Below are 23,350 nucleotides of genomic sequence, written 5' to 3'. Positions count from 1 at the left end.
ACCAAGCCCCCACTTTGCAACAGCTGCCACTGCTAAGTAAGTTACTAGCCATCAGACGGCCTTTATGTCACACAATCACATGCATGCACATGTGCTCAAATAACAGTGATTAGTGTGAAACAATAAGTTATTTATCACTCCACAACTATCTGCAGCCCCATTTAAGGGCAAGTCTGTGGTTCAAAGCAACAACTTAGTGTTTAATGTCTGCTGTCAAATAAAATGGACACCACAGCTGAGGGTAGCTAGGCCACAGATCAGCTGTTAGGACACATTTGCTAAATACCTCATGAAAGTTCAATTATTTTAGCTATCTAATAAATTATCACAGTTTTTCTGTCTGTTTCAAAATGAGAAGTGTTTATTGTGGCATTAAAATACCATTTGTCCTTCATTGTTGTCCATCTTTGCGATATTTTAGCCACGCTGTGCCATGCTCATTTGTATGCCTCCAGTGCATCCTCACAGCAGGCAGCTGCTGACTCAGTATTAGAGCAGGACAACATTATAGCCCTAATTCATTGCAAGGCCAAAGCGCCAAAGTCCTCGCCTTCACCATGGGCTGTGTTGATGTCACAGTAGCCAGACTGGTTCAACTTGTAGAGTTATGAGGATTATGATACATTTGAATTTAAAATATGAAGTGCTGGATAATGTGAAGAAGCATGCTTTATTTCTGATACTATCTGGTAAACATTTACAGGGAAATGAAGTGAGGGTGTGTATTTTAAATGTCACCTTGCTGCTGAAGGTGAAGTAGTGGCAGGCAGACATCACCTGTCACTGTCAGAGGTGGCAGCTCTCAGAAAAACACACTTCCTTTCCCCTGCACACTCTTCCGACAGCATAGTCTGAATATTACTGCTGTGTAGAGAGATGAATCCAGGAGAGAAACGAGGCATACAGAGTAGGAGGAGGGAGAGAAGAGGAGACAAGGATGTATACAAGGCTTGATAAGAGAAGATGCACTCTAATATTCAGAGCAAATAAATACTGTTTATGTGTAAATGGGAAAACGGATTGAAGACGGGGGGGAAAGGGACTTTGGGAAGCTTAGAGGAGAGACAACACAGCCCAGCATTGTCTGAACATCTTTACAATATGGTGAGTATGAAAAAAGGAGGAAAGGTTATGGAGGGAGGAAAACAGAAAAGGAGGGGGGCAATAAGATGAGTAGTAGTAGAGGATACTTTGATTGGATAGAGGACAAGAAAAGACTAAAAAGGTCAGTATTCTTTGTAAGAGTTATTTCAGATATCATGGCTGAATGTAAAAATATAACTACAACACGTTAATTATAAGCCTTTTTCACACCTGAGCTCTGGACTATGGAAGTAGAGTGGGTTGTCTCCCAACAACTGTTCAAAATGCAGTCATGAGTGCAGTTTCATGAACCAATGTAATTCTCAGAATAATATGAGTAGGCCCTAAATTTGCATCATCATTACAGTACATATCAAGAAGATAAACCTGATTCATTAGAGACATAAAACATACACTCCAGTAAGTGAACAGTGAATGGAGTTATATAAAAATAATTTAACGCTACAGTAATATGACTGAAACTGCATAGAAACCATGTGATACACTGTATGTGTTTTCTTGTGTTTAGGTTTTGTCTGCTGTGGTGAGGAGTATATAAACTCTTCAGCCTCTCTTTGCTGTGTGGGCACTGATGGATATCCCACAGTGCACCCTGCTGGCAATGCCACAGTGAAGCTGCAGTGCTGTGGGTCAAAGGTCATCCGTCAGGAAGAGAAATGCTGCAGTGGGACCGGCTATGACCCTCAACGGCATGTGTGTGCTGACCGACCCACACCTGGCCTCCCAATACAGGTGTGTGTGACGTTTACACCTGTTTCTACAGCTCTCTAACACGTCACATTGTATCCTTCATGGCTGTGCAGTGTTCCAGTTGTGCCAGCGCCGTCGCATCTTCACCACATTTTAAATATCTACCTGAAGCGTCTCAAGGGCAGGGCATCTTCTAATTGCCTGTTGCTATTACTTTTTCTGTTTTACAAACACAACTGAACGCATATTTGCAGCTGATTTATGATTATTCTGGCAGCAGATATTTTGATACTGAATTCACTCATTTTAATGAATTAATATCTTTCTTTTGTATCTGTATTTCCTGCAGTGTGTAGCAGTGGAAGGAAGATGTTTTAGGAGACTTCAGATGGGAAGTGTCATAAATAAAGAAGAAAAACAAATTTGGCAATATGTAAAAAAAAAAAAGTCAGTTGCAGTTGAAATGGATCTAATATTATGAAATTAACCCAGTGACTACGTGTGCAGTGAACTTGGGGAGAATTTTTGTCTTTAGCTCGCTCTTCCTTCTTCTCTCTCTCTAAAACTCACATTGTCACATCAGGAGCTGGGGAATGGGCCATCTTCCATTTATCAACTGGGGTCATGTGGTGTTTGTGTGTTCCTAAGTCAGCATGGAAAAAGCACATGCACACACACACAGGGACAAAGGGTGGGAGCTCTCATTAGCTCTAATGATGATATTATGTGCCACGCATACCGCACACAGTCATGCATGTAGCTACATTCTGAAAAGAAACAAACACATTTCATTATATAATTTGTGCGTTTTTGTCTTATTTGAGCGTGTACAGTGCGATTGCAGAGACACTTTGAGAAAATAGCTGTAGAAAAGTGAAACTATACTACTTTCACTTTTCTACTTCTTCTGCTTATCACTACACTCAAATGATTTCACTTCTTCCTTCCCCATATTTTCTCTTCATCTCCATTCCCTTGTTCCTTCTGTCTCTCCCCTTCCTCCATGCAGCACCAGTGTTTGCTGGGCGCTCTCTGTCCTGTAGATGCAGCATCTACAGCTTACTGCGGCTCCTGTGACCTCGATCCATCTGTGACTGCCTGTACATGGGTCCTGTCCTCATACACGCACTCTGACGTGCCCTCCATCGACACCACACAGGCAACTCTCACTACAGGCCTTTCTACACATATGGACAGAAGTGATAACTGGTATAAAATGGCAGACACTGACAGTCACGCATCCACTGAGAACCTGCGATATGAGGGAAGTCTGTGTCCATCACATGATGAAGTAGTGTACAGCGGGGATGCCAGCGCATACACCTTTACAGGTAATTAGTGAGTTTGTGTGTATGTGGACTGAATGTCTTTGGGTGTTTTGGGTAAGCGCCAGAGATTGTTTTTTTTTTGTTTTTTTCCTTTATCTTTTCTTTATCTAGTGATTGTGTCACCTCTGCATTGAGTGTCTTTGGTAACAAGACTGCTTTTCTAACCATTCCACTGCTTTACAACTTCTTTAAAGCTAATTAGCTGTTTTATAATTAATCCTTACAACTGTTTTAAATGCTTTAATGTCACTGAAGGAACTACACAAGTAGTTTTCTCAGACCTTCAACTGCTTTCTTTTACATGTTACTGAAATATGATGTTGAAAATGTTGAAAAATAATGCAGAAAGTCAGCAGCATTACCTCAGCTCATTTACTGGAAGTAGAATTTAACCTCATTTTTTCTTTGGTGTAACCATGCCTCTGTATGCACAATGACCAGAATGTATTTGCATTTCCCTGTTCCCGGCCTATGGCTTTGCTGGAAATTAGGAGTCTCACTTCAGTCCTTTGAGCAAGTATGAAGAATAACTAATACAGAATATAGCCATCTGTGAAATACAGCGCTCATTGAAATTGTGAGCCTGCAGAAACCAGTTCTACAACTCTAGATATGTTGGCCACTGCGATCAGCGAGCTTTAAAAACAGATGCCCTTCCACACAGTCACACACACACACACACACACACAAAGACAGCTGTTGCAGTGTACATTAATAGCTGTAATGCGGTATCTCTCTCTGTGCTGTACACTTGTGTGTCATTAAAACTTCAAGATGGGCATTTAAATGCCTTTTCAACATTCTCTCCTATTTATCAGCCCAAAGGGAGTTGGTGTGTGTGTGTGTGTGTGTGTGTGTGTGTGTGTGTGTGTGTGTGTGTGCAGCCGTGTATGTCACAGTTTTCAGTATGTCTACACATTACTTATCTGGGTAGTTATGTCTGTTTAATCAAGATTAATTGTGGTTGTGGATGTTATTTGTGTGTATGGGCGGTTGTGCATTCATAATTGTATTTTGTGTGCTTTAGTGTTCATTTAGTTACTGTTTAAGTGTGTCTCTCTAGTAAATGTGGTTACATTTTTTTCTCTTTGTGTGTGTGTGTGTGTGTGTGTGTGTGTGTGTGTGTGTGTGTGTTTGTAGATATCTTTCTGTGCTTGTGTGGACAAATTCTAATTGAGTACCAGTCAGTATGAGGACATCCTGGCTGATCCTCAACCCTTCAAAGGGCTGTTTGAGGGCTCAGACTTTCTTTTAGGTTTAAGGTTGGAATCAGGTTTACATGAGGGTTGGTGGTCGAGGCATATATTGTTATGGTAAAGGGCAAAGGAATGCACTATATCAGTAAGTGTCCTCACAACTGTAGTGAAACCACTTTGTGAGTGTGTGTCTGTGTGGCATGGGGCGGTTAGGATAAGAGTTTCTAGGTGATGCTGTGACACCATCTGGGCAGAGGCACATAAAGCTGTCGCCACCCACCATACACCAGATGTTTCTCATGAACACACACATGCACTTAAAGAGTATCATGTTACTCCTCTCTGGGATAAAAACCTAAGGTTGATCACACACATAGTTCAACACATGCAATTAATACTATAAATGTATTGTTCATGCACAGCTTATATTTATACTTTGGGTAATCAGTTTAGCCAGTTTTAGACATGTATGTAAGCCAACACATCCAGTGTTTTATTTTTGTGTGTGCCTCACTGTGTGTGTTTTGCTGCTTCAGTTATCACAGTAGTAAAGACAAGAGTCCCAGACTGGCGGTTAAAACATGGTCCCATTTACAGCAGCAGTCCCTCAGCACTCCTAAAAATAACTCTCATATGTGTGTGTGCAGGCGCATCTGTATGTATATATGCTCCTGTATGTTAACCTCACCAGAAGGGTTGTAACAGCCTGACGTTTACAGCTCTGCACCAGTGATAGTGCATATATTTGCTATATGTTCATATAATATGAGCCTGTGTTGGTCATACAACTCCCAGCTACTGTAGCTAAAACTGTACATGTGTCACTTTGGATCTGCCGTGTGTTTCACAAATTGTATATGCAGCATGTGGGAGTCTTAAATATTATAAGGCACCAAACCATCAAAACTATATTTTTAAATGTATCTGCTTAGACAGAAGTACTCGGTGCATTTTAAATCCCTTGTCTTCATTGTGCTAAAGCAGTGTCACATATGACTGAAACTTGGTCCCATTCACAAACATCATTTAACCTATGTTATTTATCTTTTTGTTGTTGTTATAGAATCACATTTTGGATATTTCTACTAACCACAATACATAAAAGTCTCTTTTCTCTTAATTCCACATTTTTTATTAAAATATTAACTCTTTGTTATAACTTGCAACAGATTTACAACATGTTTTTACACATTTTGGAATTAGAGCTTATACCACTGTATGTTTGCATTTATAGTATTAATCACATATACAAGTCAAGTCAAGATTTTTATTTGCCATTTATGCATAGACGGTCTAGGCATATAGGAATTCTTGTGCAGCTCTCCTACATAAATCATTTATTCATTAACCGATGTCAGCCCTGTGACAGACCGGTGACCTGTCCAGGGTGGACCCTGACTGTCACCCAGTGTCAGCTGGGATTGGCTCCAGCCCCCTGTGACCATGTTCAGGAATAAGCGGTATAGATGATGGATGGATAACCGATGTATTGACAGTCTTACTAACGGATTGTTATTGATCTGTTCATTGTTCCCCTTCTTGCTTTATTATCTGTATCCATTTCTCCCCTTCTTCTGTTCATCTGTCTTACATAGACTCAAATCTGCAGCCCTTCACCACCTATGAGTATAGAGTGAGGGGCTGGAACAGCTTTGGACGAGGCTCTAGTGATATTATAACAGTGACCACCAGTGAAGACAAACCATGGGGAGTGGCACCGCCCCGTTGGAGTCGCCTTGGTGAACGAGATGACATCATCCAGTTGCAATGGCAAGCACCTGCCAGGCCTAATGGTGTGTATACATGTGTATGCAAGTGTGTATCACTAGTTTTGGGTGTAGTAATAAACTAGAGAGCACACAGAGAGTGCAAACCTCCACCAAGGCAGCCCCTAAATGCCATTGCATCTAAATGCATATAATCCTGTAATAGTTTGAGCATCTCAATATGAAAACCTGCTGCTGACATTTGGAATGACACTAATACCACTACTGGTTTGAAAGTTACTCAAGAAAAAAAAAACTAGACATAAAGGATTACTAAATGCCATCAAGGGCCAAATCAAGGGTGGGCAATTCAGGTCCTCGATGGCTCATGTGTTCTGTGGACAGATGTGACATACACACCATACTACACCATTTCCTGATACACAGCTTGTTTGCAATCACAGTAGATGATTGTAGTAGCAAATCTGAACTTGAAGTCCAAACCCCCAAGTATGGGAAGAGGCAGTACTCGTAATTTGCTGCTAGAAGGCCGGGCGACAGACTGTTCTCTGAACCAGATGTTGCTGCCTGCTAATAGAGCAGAAAAAATGTATAAATTGGCATTACTTGGATAAACTGACCACATATCATCAATGTAAGTGGCTGCCTGAAAAAATGTCAAAACTTAATAAAGTGGATAATAGTTACCAGCCTTAGGATGACAGTTATAACAGCAATGATCCTGGTTCAAAATCTCTGCCATCACCATCTGAAATCAAGATAATCCCGATTTATTCTCACCCGGCTGTCGCTGCACAGAATAGAGCTTTCCCCAGCTGTGGGTTGTCGCCTTCCTAAACTCCTTCACTCACTCTCTCACACAGCAGGGTGTACTCCTGAACTTCACAGACGACACAGCGGTCATCGCTTTCATTCGAGATGGTGATGAATCTCCCTACAGCTGGAAGGTTGAACAGCTCGCCCTGGAGCTGAACAGGCTCAAAACAGTGGAGTGGACTCTAGGAAGAGCCCCCACACCATACTCGGCAGTACTGTATCAGCAATAGAGTCCTCCCAGGACCTGGAGTGGACGTCCAACATCAATACCATCACCAAAAAGGCCCAGCAGAGGATGTACTTCCTGTGCCAGCTCAGGAAGTTCAACCTCTCGCTGGCTCAGGGATTAGTCTCTGCACTGTATGTGCTCAGCAGCACAGCTGTTACTTTCACCACAGGGGGGCTCAGATACAGTCAGCAGGTTTTCCAACACCGACAATGGTGAAGAATCGTTTAAAAAATGTCTTAATCCCAATCCAGATCAGCACCCAAGTCGAATCGATTGTTCCATGGGCCATACCCTACCCCTCCATAAAATTTGATCAAAATCTATTCGTTACTTTTTGAGTTATGCTGTTAACAAACAAACCAACAAATGACTGGCAAAAACATTACTGCCGCCTTTGGCCTAGGTAATAAAAAATAGTAAAAGATGTAGATGTAGCTCGGTCTAATTGTCTTATGTAAGAAAGTATTTACGATTAATGTGGATGCAGACTCAAAAGTCAAAAAGGAAAGATATTTTCAATGCATTAAATATTGAGCAAAATCTTACATTTAAATTTTTTTTCCCATTTTACCAGGGGACATCACCCACTATGTTATACTGCGGGATGGACAAGAGCGTTACCGTGGTGATGAAAACAGTTTCACCGATGTGGGTGGAATCAGGCCTTTCCAGGAATACAGTTACCAGCTGAGGGTCTGTAACCGGGCTGGTTGTGCCGACAGTACACGGGTAAGACTACAGTACATGTTTGTTTGTGTCAGTACTGTTACAGTTTTGTTGTGTCAGACTAACATTTTATGTTGCATTGCAGTATTAGCTCATTAGCAGCATGTGTGGCTAACCTGTCCCACAATGCCAGGTGGCATCAGTATTGATGTTTTTAGTCTGAAGTTCAGTGAGTGTAAATACACAGAACTGAGTTGGCTTTACACTGACAAGCAATACTTGCAGTGCTCTATTGGAGTATTGCTGTTGCTTTGTACACAGGGACAGTAAAATAGTAGTGATTCCTCCTGTAATCAGAGGCGGACTGTGTATTCTCTTAATTTGAGTCTGTCCTCCTAACCTGCTTTTTCCTTCCACACACCAACACACACTTTCTAGGGTTTTGTTTTAGTTTGTTTTGTTCTAGCGTTTGTTTGTTTGGTTGGTTTTTTTTTCCAGGAACCAAAATCAGTTTCCCAAATAACTGATAAATTTACCTGGTCAAATGTATTCTTATTCTCCTATGCACCTGTCTGAAGTGAGTAGAGACAGCTTTTCCTGATCTCTAACAAGGAGACTTGTCCTGGACTTGCAGCTGTCTGCTTCATATTATGTACATTTAAGGCTGCAGCCTTCCAGTCTCAGTGTTTGGCCAGTGGCACTTCAGCTAAATGCCTTTATACTCTCATAAAAGCTGCCTCAGGTGCTGATTTCTGAAAATTGTTTACATCATAGTTCAGGTGTACAGTTGTTCTGCAAGTGATATTTTATTAATTCAAACCCCTTTGACCTTTGTTGCTAAGATATTACAGTGTTTGATGTTTCTGCACTGTGTGAACTCTATACTGTTCCCATGTCAGAACAAGTTGTTATTTAGCCTCGTTGCCACTCTCCTCCTGTACGCCAGCCTCTGGATTTGCTGAGTCTACCTGATGCTTGTGATAGCGTCCATAATAGCTTCACACAGAACTCCCCCCGCTATCTCTCTGGCTGTAGCCGAGCTGATATCACCACAACAATTAATTTCTCCAGCTTAGAGTTGATGAAGACTCACGTGGAAAACCGACTTTCTGGCTTTTTTAAGATAATTTAACATCTCATTATTTTGATGAGCACATTCTTACGTGAAGCTTGCAGCTGTGTCACTGGAGGGATGGATGGGTGAGGTGGTGAGATAGAGGTACAGCTGGTTGAACTGGTTGTGAGGGGTTGATAGATAAATAGATGATTACAGTAAATGAATGCTAGGCAAAATGATGACATGGATGACTTATGAATCGTTTTAGGAGGCAGATAAAGGAAAGATTGGTAAATGGAAAGACAGATGATGAGAGAACGAGACATACGACATTGTGATTCACTGTGATGGTACATTTGTGAATATTGCTGTATTTCCACCCACCTGCACACACACTCACATTGACACCATGTACTTTCCTTTGGTATGACAGGCCACGGGACATATTTCAGGAAACGTTTCTCAGTAACAGTAGGTTGGTAGCTAGTGGCTATTGGTAAGACTAGTGTAACCAGATGGAGAGTTGTGGTGCTTAGATAGCTGAGCAGGCATGACATTTAGATGAAGTTGCACGTGGGTCCAGCCACTGGACTTCAGCCTAATCAAATAACAGTTTAGGTAAAAGGCCAAGTCGTTGTTCAGGGTATCTACTCTTTGCTCAGTTGAGAACAGACAATTCAATAAGCCCTTGAAGGTGCATTGAGTTGCAGAATGCTGTGGAATATCTCTAATATATTTATTTATAAGCCTAAATAGATTCAGTGTAGATAGTATAAGGCTGGGTTAAGCTGCCGAGTGTCTGGTCTTTGTTTGGGGGAGAGTAGGCAGCCTGAAAGTGCATTGGGTCAGGGCACATTTCACTGTGTACTGAAAATTGCGTGTGTGGAACCCTAGATCATCCTGGTTGGAAACATTCTCTGTTTAACTGAGAACTGCATGACCGAGAGGAAAACTCTGTATACATGCATGTGCCCTCCTAAAGCCACACGCAGGTACACTACAAACTCTGTCTCCGTCTTTCACGTTTTCTCAGTTTACCTCCCTGTCTCACACACACCTACACATGCTCACACAAACAAGCACACATGCTCTCAGCAGAGGGTGGAACATGAGTGAGTTGGATTAGTTTGTACACCAGTGAAAATTGGCCAAACAGTCCCAATTATGGGATAACTTCAGCTAACCTAATACACCACTGCAATTACCTGGCATCAACCCCCTCACATACACACACAGTCACAGACACACAAACAAGCACACAGAAAGCACACCTACTGTGACAACAGACGGTGCTGATCTAATACGCTCAGTCACTTAGAGAGGGAGGAAGAGCGATTGGTCCATCTCTGACTTCGAATCCTTTTGTCCTGTTCTCGCCACTGTTTGTGTCCTGTCATTTCCCTGATCTTAATGCCGTACTGTCCGGTTTCCCCTAGCTGCTGTCTGCTGTCTCTTTCCTTTCTTAGTCTCGCTCTCCTCCCTTCGCCTTCCTGCTGCCCAAACACCAGTACAACAGCTGTCATCTGGTGCTCAGCATCCCCACTTCTCTCTTTTCTGTTTCTCTTACAACCCCACTTTCCACTGTCCTCCCAAGTTTCCATTTCTTTGTAGAGAGAAATAAAGGTTTGATAAAGATTATCTTTGTGAGGCAGGTTTTTGCATATACAGCTTTTTATTACATGTGGGAAATTGCAACATTTGTGTTGTAACTTTCTGAGTTATGGTAAGAAAAGATAAACCTTTATTAGTCCCACAACAGGGAAATTCACAGCGTTACAGCAGCAAAAGGAGTGTAAACAGGCACTCAGTGTTAAGAATCAAAAAGTAACAAGGTATTAATATAAATATAAACAATTGTAGATACAGTAATAAATAATAAAAAAGTAAGAAGTCAGGCATATTGCACTCTGGAAGCAGTCTGTCACTGTGCTGACAGAGTCTCGTGCATGGGGGTGGGAGTCCTCCTCAAGTCACCCACCACCTGCATTCGGTCAAGGGGTTTTCCCAGGACAGAGCCGGCCCTCTTGGCTAGCTTGTCTAATCTCTTCCAGTCTGCGGCCTCAGCAGAGCAGACCACTCCATAGAAAATGGCTGATGGCACCACTGTATCAAAGAAGGTCCTCAGGAGTGTCCCCTGCATCCAAACAACCTTAATCTCATCAGCTCTGGCCTTTCTCGTAAAGTGCCTCAGTGTTGTTTGACCAGTCCAGTTTATTGTTGAGGTGAACATCCAGGTACTTATAAGGGTCCACTTTCTCAATGTCCATTCCCTGGATATTGACTGGTGTCAGAGGGAGATGTCTGCACCTGCAGAAATCCACCACCAACTCTTTGGTCTTCCCTGCATTGATCCAGAGGCGGTTCCACAGTCACCAGTCCTGGATCAGTTCCCTCTACTCCCTGTCATCCTCATCTGTGAAGAGGCTGATGATTGTGGTTTGGTAAATGGATGTCCACCCCAATGTGCTCCACTTTATCCCTTAGAAGCTGTATGGTGCTGAAGGCACTGAAGAAATCAAAGATCTGCACGAGACTTAAGGAGCCTGGGGCTGATGCCATTCGGACCTGCAGCCTTTGATATTCCTAACCTTGTCTTTCACCTGGGCTGCTGTAAAAGTCAGATTGAGGCAGCGGGGCAGAGAGCTGGAGTGTGTTGGTCGGGGGGCTGGGCTACTAGTAGAGGGACTAGTGAGGGGTGGCTGTGAGCTATAAGGCATGGAGAAGGGGGTGGGTATGAGAGAGAGGCCAGGGCAACTCACGGTGAGTGCAGAAGAGATGGGCAGCAGGGATGACTGTAGGGGGAGGGGTAGAAGGATAATCCAATCTATTGAACAACAGATTGAGATCGTTCACCCACTTCTGGTCCCCTTCAGCCTCGGGGTCAGAATTCTTGTGGCCAGAGATGGGTTTGAGGCATTTGCAGACTCCACGGATGTTGTTCTCCCTCAGCTGGGCTTCCTCTCCTAGATCTTCTCCTCGTCTCCTGAACTAAAGACCCTCTTTTTCTCCTTTAGGAAAGCCTTTATATCAGGGTTGATCCATGTTTTGTTTTTGGAGGGTCAGACCTAGTGGTTACAGTGTTCTCCACACAGAAGTTAATTTCCTCCCCCCACAGATCACAGTTCTTCCCACACAGTTGTGTTGAGCCAGACCTTTTCAGAGCCTCTTCAGTCTCCATTTCCTTACTGTGTGGGAGACACGCTCTCTGTGCACAAGGGGGTTGGTACACAGGCAAACGATGAACCAGGTTGTGATCTGATCTTGCCAGGGGAAGGAGTGGTGATGATTTATAAGCCTCCTTCGTGTTGGCATAAAATAGGTCCAATGCTGCTCTCCTGGTGCTCCTGCTGATGTTGGGTCAGCGCCGCCAGCTCGTCTATTTTACTGGGGAGAGATCGCACATTCCCCGAATTATGAAGAGTAGAACAGGTCAGTACCATGTCCTCCTTGCCCTCTGTAGATCTCCTGCCTGTCTCCTACTTATTCCCCTCGCTGGGAGTGTCAGGCCTCTCATGTGACCTTAATGCTGTGCTAGGGAGCGCTAGCAGCTGGTTTCATATAAATGTGACCTTAATGCTGTGCTAGGGAGCAGCTGGTTTCATATACACAATAGGTGCCATGGCTCTGTGCGGATGAGGATGGATGAAAGGAAAGGATGGAGGATTTTGGTGGTGTCATGTTTACATATTTTACATGAGATATTCTATCTCCCCTGTCAATTAACTGTAAAAGGCATGGATAGGTCATTTTAAATACAACAGGTTGGTACTGTCACTAGTGAGTTTGTTGGCATCCCTGGGTCCTAATAGCTCCAAGCCGAGTTCACTTGTCCACCAAATGTAAAAAGTTAACTGAACTAAGTTAAGTTTACTGTTTTTAAGATACACATACATACAGAACTTGATTATATGGCTTTTATTTTTTTTGCATTTGAGCACAGTCTTAACAGACACTGAAGCTGACAACACACTGAGGCACTCACTGATTGATGCTGCACTTCCCCTGCAACCTCCTTATCTTATTCTGGGCCTTTTTTGCCATTTCCTCTCTTCCACATCTTTGCGTTTGCGTGTGTATACCTGCATGTACCCATGTGCGTGTCTGTGTGTGCACATGTGAGTGTCTCCTTAGTTGTAGTAGCAGTGCTCTAATTGCATAGCACTGTGTGGGACAAGTGGAGGAAGTGCTAGTGACAGTCTATTAAGGTAGGATATCCCTGTTACCATTAGCAGCAGATTGCCCTGTGATTCTGTGGTCTCCACATTCACCCAGCGTTCACAGGGATCCACACATCTAGAACTTTACAAGGAATCTACAACAAGACAGCAACTCACAACTCTGTACAAAAAAATGTTTTTTTTGCATGGTGTGACTCTATCAGAATACATTGATATCATTAGCAGCTTGAAATTTGTTCAGGAAAACCAATATTTTAGGTTTTTCTTCAGATTTTACTCTAACGTCTGTAACTACTGTGTGTCAAATCTGTTGACGCCCTAGAATTTCAGCTAGAATTTTATTTAAGTTGCAAGTCTGTAGCATTATTTTTGGTTTCCGTGAGCCCTATAAATTTTAAGCCTCTGGATCAACAGATCCAGAATGTTACTTGGATCCAGACTTTGGTGTGTGGTAGATCTTATGAGGATGTTATCTTGCAATTTTGTCAAATTGTAGGCATTTTGTTTGGAGTCATAAGCAAACACACTGAAACTGGACCTATCACACTATTGTGCAGAATTGTTAAAACAAATTCCTGGATCTGGATTACCACCGGAATCTTAACAGATTGTTCCATGAACCATACCCTACCTCTCCAAATAAATTTCATCCAAATCCATTCATAACTTTCTGAGTTATGCTGTTAACAAATCAACCAACAGGCATCGGTAAAAACATGACCTCCTTGGTGGAGGTAATAATCACAGCTGAATTCCATCTCAAGTCAAGTAAAGATTTTTATTTGCCATTTATGCATAGACAGTTTAGGCATTTAGGAATTCTTGTGCAGCTCACCTTTGGAGTCAGGTAAGGAGTCAAAAGCCAGAAAGAACACTTAGTCTTAAAATAAAGAAGTTACATAAAAGCAACAAAGCATTAAAACTGCAATACACAAAAATAGGGTAATGTGATGATACTGTCCGCCCTGCTGTGCCTGAGGCTGTAGGTGCAGGTTTTGTATCTGAGCAGAGAGTGAGCTGGGTGGCGTTGATCCCTGAGTATGTTCTCCGCCCCTTTACGACAGTGCTGTGTGTATAGTGTGTCCATAGCTTGCAGTTCAGTCTCTATGATCCTCCCTGCAGTCTTTATGACCCTTTGAACAGCCTTCCTCTCTGCCTGTGTGGTGTTACCATACCAGACTGTGATGCCAGTAGTGAGAATGCTCTCTACCAGTCCTCTATAAGCCTGGGTGAGAAGGTAACGGTTCAACCCAGCTTTTCTGAGCCACCTGATGAAGTATAGCCACTGCTGGGCTTTCTTCACTGTGGCATCTGTGTTCAGTGGCCAGCTCAGGTCAGATGTCACCTGCAGGCTAAGGAACTTGTGGCTGTCAGCCCTCTCCACCTCAGTCCCTTTGATGATCAGAGGCAGCAGAGGGAAGGGGTTCTTCCTGAAGTCTACTATTATTTCTTTTATTTATTTATTATTTCTATTATCTGTCAGTGGAACCTCTGTATTCTGTGTGTTTCCTTCATCTGTGTGTGCCCATGTCCATGTGTGCATTTAGGTGGTGGCAGTGACAGTCCAGGGAGTCCCAGAGGGTGTGCAGCCTCCAGAGGTAGCAGCTTTAAGCCTCTCCTCCCTCTTTGTGAGCTGGTCTGAACCCACTCATCCCAATGGAATCATACGGCAGTACCACCTGAACCAGACTGGTGTTGGGACCATAGTTACTCATACTGATGGACCTAGAAATTATACTGTGACTGGTAAGATACACATTATATTATTATTATTCTTTTTTCAGGTATTTGGCCTTTATTATTATGGAGTAATTAGACAGGAAAGAGAGAAGGACCTGACATAAGTTGCCAGCTGGACATCATGCACACACCACACTTGTGCCACACTGTAACCAGTCAGCTATCAGGGCACCTCATGTTATGTCATTCTGTTACTGTCTGCTCCCTTTTCCTTCCCTGTTTCTGCATCCCTGACCTTTCAGTGTTGTTTCTTAATCATTTTCCCTCTCTACTCACACATGCACACACACACACAGAAGAAACAAGCACAGAGACACTCCCAAACATAGTACAAAGGTGCATAAGTACACCAACAATGCAAAAAAAAAACATTTTGTGTTGGCTTGTCTTCATATTGTACAACTGCGCACAAACACAGTGGTGACAGGACAGGGTGATTTGTGAGTCTTGTTGTGTGTACCCTGAGGAGGAGCAGTGTTACTGGCCATACTCACAACACGCACACACACAAACATACAGACAGATATAAGCATCCATCCACATGAAGCTTTGGAAAGTAAATGTTGTGTATAGAAGCAGAATGTGTTTGAGACAACGAGATGAAATATCCCCGAATATGATCACTGTGAACGGGACTGGAATACAGCAATTTAAAAACATTAGGTGTTAAAGCTGATGAAAGTGAGAACCAAGTGGTTTCATCTTTTGAAACTGAAACTCTGTGGCATTTTCCCTTCGCTGCTCTCCTCTCTGCTCTGTCTTGGACTCGGACCAGACACCAGCTTTGCCAGTCGCCAATAGACCGTTCCCATGGTGTTTGTGGTTGGCTTGTATGGTCAGGAGTTGTATGTGTATGCATGATGCAAAACAAACAATGCCAAATAGATACAGTAATGTGCTGTAATACTGTACCAGCCCCATGTGCAAGTGTAAGCAACCAGCATGTCTGTGAAATTCCCCTGTCCCCCAGTGAGACCCTGGAAAACCCTGCACATTCAGCCAAAGCCACTATGGGGTCTCTCTCTCTCTCTCTCTCTCTTTCATTCTCTCCTTCTCCCTTTGGCAGTAGATTGTTTTAACATGAGATGTAATGACAGACATTGTTTCATGAAAACCCAGGCTCAGAAAATTATAGATATTTTAAAAAGACCTTGAGGGGTCCCACTACCAGTTCTGCATATCGGTTCAGAACATTTCTGACTATTTATGTTTATTAACTTAAAAATAGCCTTTGGGATCATTTGCTTTTTCTGCATGCTTTTTTCCCTAATTGTATTTAGATTTAATCACTATACTTGCACATGCACGAATGACACTTTTTAAAATAACGAAGCAAAAAAAAGGAGGAAGGATGGACATGAAAAGATGAGTGGATATAGCCAAGTGTTTTCAGTGAAATATGAACAGAAATAATTGCTGCACTACTCCCTCATCCTTAATGTTTAATATGCCATTATTCATCTTCTCTGCATCTCTGCGATCGGCCTCAGCACTGTCATAGACACGCTCACTCACTCAGGCCACAGAAACTTGAGAAAAATGTCCTTTTTTAGCAACAAAAATGTCAATTTTAGATTGAATTACTCTTGCACCGTTGTTATGTATTTGATCTGAAAAATAACTGTCCAGCCAAAGATACCTCCTGAAGGGATATTTTCCACTGAAACACAAACATAATAATACTAGTGATATTATTTTAAATAAATCAACTAATGTTGGCGCCTCTGCACTGTTGGAGAGAAAACACCAAACTAAGCAGTGACCGGTGCAATGCCAGAATCTAAAGCAATAAAAACAAATTTGTGGTTTCTGCCATTTCCTGTTTATCAATCATTTGCCCCAGGAAAGAAATTGACTCTTATTAATAACATTTTTAGCAATCCTGAAAAGTGATGTGTAATAGCACATATTAAGTGCTAGCGTACAAAGACACCCCATGTGAATCGATATTAAGTATTGCTATCATTAGCTCACAATGAATTATTGCCTGCAATTATATAGATTATGGCATTAATCATGTGTTTAATTGGTCTTTTGTAGGCTCATTATTAATTCAGAACAGCAGGGAATAAAGTATGTTCTTTTATTTATTAATGTGTTTCTCCCATAGCCAACGCTCTGTGTGGGTCGTAGTAGAGGTACAGGCATGTAGACGGGGGAAAGGAAGAGAGGAGATGCACAACAACCTTCTGTATCATGTGTTAATCCTGGATCTGTTTTCTGTTAGAAGAGTCAGCGTTACAATATGTAGAAAGTTTTTTTTATCCAAATTGTCTCATTTCCTCAGGAATTCTGCTTCTGACTTCTTAAACTGGAGCAAAAGCACGATTTTAACAGGCTTGCGGTGGAGGTGAGCTTAGTAGGGCAGTTATCAGTAAAGAAGGATGTTCTCTGGGATGCTGTCGATCCTCGACCCAGCTGAGCCGACCCTGCCACAACCCTCGCTTCTGTTCAGGCACCAGGTCTGTCTCCCTTCTGCTGTCTTGATGTAGTCAGAGGACCAGAAGAAGAGAGGTCTTGTTCTTTCTTCATGGTCAACATTTATTAATTGAAACATGCCAGTCTAAGGGTGATCAAGAAGAAAGTGAAGCAAGGAGACTGGTCAGAACTAAGGGAAGGATGAGTGCAGCCAAATACAGAGGTCCTTGAAGAAAACCTGCTCCAGAGTGTAGCGGCCTGAGTTCACCTTTCAGCGTGACAGTAACCTGAAGCACACAGCCAAGACAACACTGGAGTGGCTTCAGAACAAGTCTCTGGCTGAGTGTCCAGACCTAAACCCCACAGAACATCTCTGGAGAGACCTGAAGAAGTTCAGTTCCCATCCAGTCTGATGGATCTGCCTGGAAGAATGGGATAACCTGTTCCAATCGTGTTATAGAGACAAGCAGCCGGTCACAGGGCTTCTACACAGTACTGAATTAGGATTTCAGTGTATGATATTTAATCTATTTGCAAACACTTCTAAAAACATCTTTTCACTTTGTCATTATGGGTTATTGAGTGTGGATTGATGGATAATAATAAATTGACAACATAAAAGCGTACAAGTCGTGAATGTACTTTGTGAAGCCACTGTGTGTATGTGTTTCACCTGCATGTATAGGTGGGCTTTGTGGGTGCAACACCCACAGGACAGACACAATAAATATAGGATTGCCAGTGTGGTTCCTTAGCACAGCCGATCAAGGAATCAAAGGAATCTCTGTTCAGAGGGCCTTGCATTCACATTTCTGAAAACTCAGACTTTGACAGTGACTTTGGAGAAGAAGATGAGATTGAGCATCTGCAGAGCCCAGGGTAGGTTGGTGGTGTTATGTTTATTTCTTTATTGCATTTTATTAAAAAAAACAATAAGAGTAGCACATTAATTCATAAATGTAATCTAACAAAGCTAAAGGGCAAATGTAAACATCTGTTGAGTATTTTAACATAAAATTGTTTGATTGTGGTGAATTACAAAGCCAAAATTCTGTGGGTCAACGCTGACCAATGAACACCAGCAGTGTAAACAACAAATGAACAACACATGAAGTTAAAACTTGGATTAAGGCTAGGGTTCAGGTTAGAATTAGGCTTGGTGTTAGGGGCTAGGGAACACATTATGACAGTGGGTGTCTTTACAAAGATAGAAGTGTGTGTGAGAGAGAGAGAGAATCTGATCTCATTGTTCCATCCCAGACAGTCTCTGCATTAGGGAGCCACAGACAGGAAGTCAAACTCTTAATTATTTAGGAGAGGTGTTATCAAAGCTGCTGCCCCCCCCCCGCTCTACAAGTTTCGCATATAGTCTCGTACTTTTTTTGTTTTTCCTCAGCTTTTCTATTCCCTCCTCACACTTTATTGCACCACATCTATTTCTTCTGTTTCCCTTCTTTTCCATTTCAGCCTCTCGTCTTTTTCAACTGTCCTCACATTTCTCTTTCCTCCTTGGCTTTCCAACTTTCTCTCCATCTTGTCTTTCACTTCACAGTCTTTCTCTCTCTTTTTCTCTCTCTGCCTATGTGGTGTATCAGGTAACCGGCATGGTATTGTGGCCTGTTCCCATCATCCTATCATATTCTCTAATGCAAACAGAGAACGGCATCCTGTCAATAAAATGCCATTTTAAATCAGTTATTTTTACTGCACCCCAGCAACACACTTAAAAGAAATCCACAGCAATAGTCTCACAGTCTTGTCTCTTGTTCTTGTCACATGCACAGTTTTGCTCTGTGACATTTTTCTTCATACACAGTGAGCACCAACTCTTGCTCACTCTTATTGCTAAAGTCTCGCTCTCTGTGTCTCTCACTGTCATACACAAACATCTCCACTGTGTCCAGCTCTAACTGTGACAGCTGCACACTTGTCTCTCTCTGCCACTGGCTGTTCTTCACTTCCGGGTGATCACTGCTAAAGTGATTGAATTTTCCTATGTTTTCCATAATCAACCATATAAGTATACAGGTACATGCACAGTTTCTCTCTCTATCTGTTAAACACACACACACACATTGTGGTCAACTTGGTGTTATTTCTGCAGCAGACCAACACTGCCCTCTTCAGGCTGAGTGCTAAAGCTAATGTGAATCACACCAAGAAACATCAGACACATTTGTGGGTGTGTTTACATGCACATGTACTGAATCAGAAATATAATTGTGCTTCTTTTGGTTCATGTTTAAAGTAGACAGAGTGCATGGAAAATTCAAGTGATACTTGGTTTGATTTATATGGCCTTGTCAGTCTTCTAGTTTCTGACTGTGTTCACTGTGTAGAGGCTGGAACAAGTATGTTCTCTGATCAGTTCACTCTGTGTTTAGGGTGGATTTAATAGATGCAGGTAGCATTTGAAAGAATTGCATGCAAATCTTATCTCATTGCCTCCTTGTCATTCTACAGCTCTGAAACCATTGCCACATGACTTTGTTGCCCCATAAAGCTGACTACTCGGTGGCCTGTGTTCCACATTGTAACAGTTTTTAGCCCCAGTCCGACTCCTGTAGGGACACCGTGTCTGTCAGCATGTAGGAAAGTGTAGTGAAGGGTTACCACTTTATTCACTGTTGCAACAAATGATATCACTTGTAGTGTAGATATCATTTACTATGCTAGAGTGCACACACGCATATACACACGCTTAGTTGCACAGTTAAATAGTGTAACAGACCCTTTCGCTTCAACCCTAGTACTTTCGTATGGCTGGCAGATTTCCTTTATTTAACCCAAACACAGGGCAACATTGTGAGAACATTTGCACACACACGCATATTGATCAAAGGTTGTGTTAAGTGTGGCAGTCTGCGAGGCATGTTAAGCAGGCTAAGCAGTAGAAGGACGTGAAGAAACCGCGGTGAAGCACTCTGCTGTGCATTAGACACTGGTGTGTGTGCGCGCGTGTGTGTGTGTGTGTGGAGGTACGTAGGTTTTCTGCCATATGCAGTGAACACGGTTTGTACAAACATGCATATAGCAGCTGAGACGCTGCAGGGTGTCCCTTTTTTCACTCCGCTTCTAAATATATACATTTGGAAACAGCAATAGATTATTTAAATGTATTAGTTAAATTACATCAAAAAGTGTATAGTTAATTAAAATCATGCTCTTTTTATACACTAAATTACAGGTGTAGTGTGATCATTTGTAATGTAATTCACATGTAATATTGGTGACAATAACTTGTATTTATCTCATTAGCAATCCCCCACTGTCTTGTTTGCCCTTCAGTGTTAAACATATGAAAGTAGAACTATGTGTATGCAAAAATAATATAAAATATAGTAGGTACAAAAAATGTTCAAAAAAAGGACTAAATTAATTAACTTGATGATTGTGACTATAAAAACATATATCCATTTTATCAAAAATTAATAATAGTGTAAAATATTTACTGCTTTAACTACAGAAGTGCAGATTTAAGGCTGAAATAAAGAATATAACACACCTTATTGTGCAGTGCCAAAGCCTGTTTTTGCAGTCATCCTTATGAAATAAAGTCATTTTAGTCCTTTCATTATCCCTTGAATTTGATTTGTAAGCTGCTCTATGCTGTCAGCTAAGTGAATGACCATAAAACATCTAGTCAATCCCCATGGCAGCATTAAGGATTTGCATCCATCCATTCATCCTCATCCATCCACATTTCATTAATAACTAGGCAGAAAATATATGTGAAAGAAAAAAGGTTTTCGATGACCAGAGAGCGGGAGCAACTTGGCAATGACTTGTATTGTTTCCAGCAATGCCCAGTATTTAAATATTACTGTGAAAGAGTGAATATCACACCGAAAGCTGATTTCCTGTGGTTGCAGTTAAAGGATCGCTCAGTCGCTATGAGATTTCCTTTAGAAGGTGCCTATAAATAAATCATGTCTGGATGCTGTAGCCTAAACGCATACCAAGGTATCATAATTATCATAGATCAAAAGCTGATGACATTACAGCGTTGGACCGGTCCTATCCCATGTCAGTTCCGCGGCTGCCCATCTTTACGTTGTTTCATTATTGAGTTATGGCATGCATAATTTAACACCGACAGATATGGATCCATCCGTTGAGACAGTGTGGAAAGAAAAGAGGGAGGGGAGAGTGAGAGAGAAAAATCAGTCAGGAAGAGAACTAGTGATAAGGGCCGGGCAAGCTTTCTCTCTTCTACTTTTCCCTGTTTTCATGTTGGGTTTTTTGTCTTCTCCTATTGTTATATCTGCCATTGTTTATATCACTGTCTTGTTATTTGTTCTTTTTATTGTCAGAATAAAGAAGAGTCTGGACATGAGCAGTATGGGTGCAATTTTCCATCCTGTGTTTAGTTGCAAGTGTAAGAGTCATCCTAATCAAGCATGTCTGTGTGCTACAGGTTTGCAGCCACACACAGACTACAGCTTCATACTGGTGGCCTGTACAGCTGTCGGATGTGGAGCCAGCGTACCTGCCACAGGACGCACCCTGCAAGGCTCTCCTGCTGGTACACACACACACACACACACACACACACACACACACAGACTCTTAGGAATATTATGGAGATCCTGCAGATTCTTCAGATTTTGTTTGAACATGTACATTTTTTTTAAATCAGTTTGATTTCATCTAGTGCAGCTATTTACAAATGAAGTGGTCCGTCCAGTTCCACAGGTCTTAAGCATGTTGTAGAGCATGTCAGGTATCAGTTCCTAAAAAATGTAAAATAGGATACTGACATGTTTCTACAAGAATGTGGAGCTGTCAAATATGACATGAACACATAAAAAACATAACTTTACAAATGATTGGTGCATGTTTTTTAACATAGACTGCTGATTTAAAAAAAATGTTATATTGGCCTGAATAATAGTTCATTATCATAATAACTCATTGGAAATAATTGGTGACCCAACTTAATAAATACTGAAATTCAGCATTATCTCTGTGATTACAATATGCTGTCTGTCATCTTTACTGATTTCTTCCTTCAGATATTTTTCTCTGCTCTCCCCACTTGTTCTCTTCCCACTGCTCCGTTTCTGAATGCTCCCCCTCTCTTGTCGTCCTCTGCTCTCCATGTGCCACATCACACTGCTCCTCACCTCTCTCTCTCTCTCTCTCTCTCTGCTTGTTCACTGTTGGCTACAGTAGAAGTAAACATTATTTTGTTGCCTAACTAAAATAGCTTCATGGATCTTTATTTATTAACTTCAGTTAGGATGATCCTCTTCCTCTCCACCGCCTCTCATTCCTCTCTTCTGTCTTGGTGTTTTTCTTCCACATCAGTTTTTTTTTCCTCCTCTCAGAACCTAATGCACATCTTTTCTTTATTATATTGTTTCAATTTTAATCTATTTTTTCCTTTCTGTGGGTCTTTAACCCCTCCCTCCTTTAACCTTTATCCACTGCATCTTTTTATCTTTATTTTTATGTATTTCATCATTTATTTATTTATGAACCTCCTATGTCTTTTGAGCTCCTCCTCTTCCCCACCCTTAACCTTGTTATTGTCATCTTTACTATATTAATTTGTGTGATTGGAATTGACAAATCTCCTCCATGTTAATGCTTACATATTGGGAAAGAATTCGATTTTAAAAGTAAAATATTTAAACTCATCTTGCATTCAGGCAAATAGTTAAATCTTAGGCTATTTGTGTTAAAATAATTTCATTTATTTGTTTATAATTGTTTTTAATAACATCCTCTCCTGTACTTTTTTCTTGTCTCAATTTCATTGTAATCTCATGAGAAAATGTTGCATTTCTCACCATCACTTTAAGAATTTAGGTCTACAGTGAGGAACAGAAGTATTTGAACACCCTGCGATTTTGCAAGTTCTCCCACTTAGAAATCATGGAGGGGTCTGAAATTCACATTGTAGGTGCATTCCCACTCTGAGAGACAGAATTAAAAAAAAATTCAGGAAATCACATTGAAAGATTTTTAAAGAATTTATTTGTCTAGCACTGCTGAACATAAGTATTTGAACACCTGAGAAAATCAGTGTTAATATTTGGTACAGAAACCTTTGTTTGCAATTACAGAGGTCAAACGTTTCCTGTAGTTCTTGACCAGGTTTGCACACACTGCAACAGGGATTTTGGCCCACTCCTCCACACAGATCTCCTCTAGATCTGTCAGGTTTCGGGGCTGTCGCTGAGCAACGCGGAGTTT

At 41.6% G+C, this 23,350-nt stretch overlaps 1 protein-coding gene across 1 annotated transcript in view; it reads left to right on the top strand.

Annotated features, from left to right (window-relative positions):
* Positions 1–23,350, top strand: part of ush2a (Usher syndrome 2A (autosomal recessive, mild)) — a 208,689-nt gene that overhangs the window by 145,844 nt on the left and 39,495 nt on the right. The window contains 6 exon segments of the mRNA XM_020589916.1: positions 1,613–1,836; positions 2,804–3,125; positions 5,914–6,111; positions 7,665–7,819; positions 14,539–14,737; positions 21,567–21,674. Coding sequence (XP_020445572.1) covers positions 1,613–1,836; positions 2,804–3,125; positions 5,914–6,111; positions 7,665–7,819; positions 14,539–14,737; positions 21,567–21,674 — 1,206 coding nt within the window.

The sequence above is a fragment of the Monopterus albus genome, unplaced genomic scaffold, assembly GCF_001952655.1.
Source record: "Monopterus albus unplaced genomic scaffold, M_albus_1.0 scaffold10.1, whole genome shotgun sequence".
Taxonomy (NCBI): domain Eukaryota; kingdom Metazoa; phylum Chordata; class Actinopteri; order Synbranchiformes; family Synbranchidae; genus Monopterus; species Monopterus albus.
This window is presented reverse-complemented; position numbering and strand designations above follow the sequence as displayed.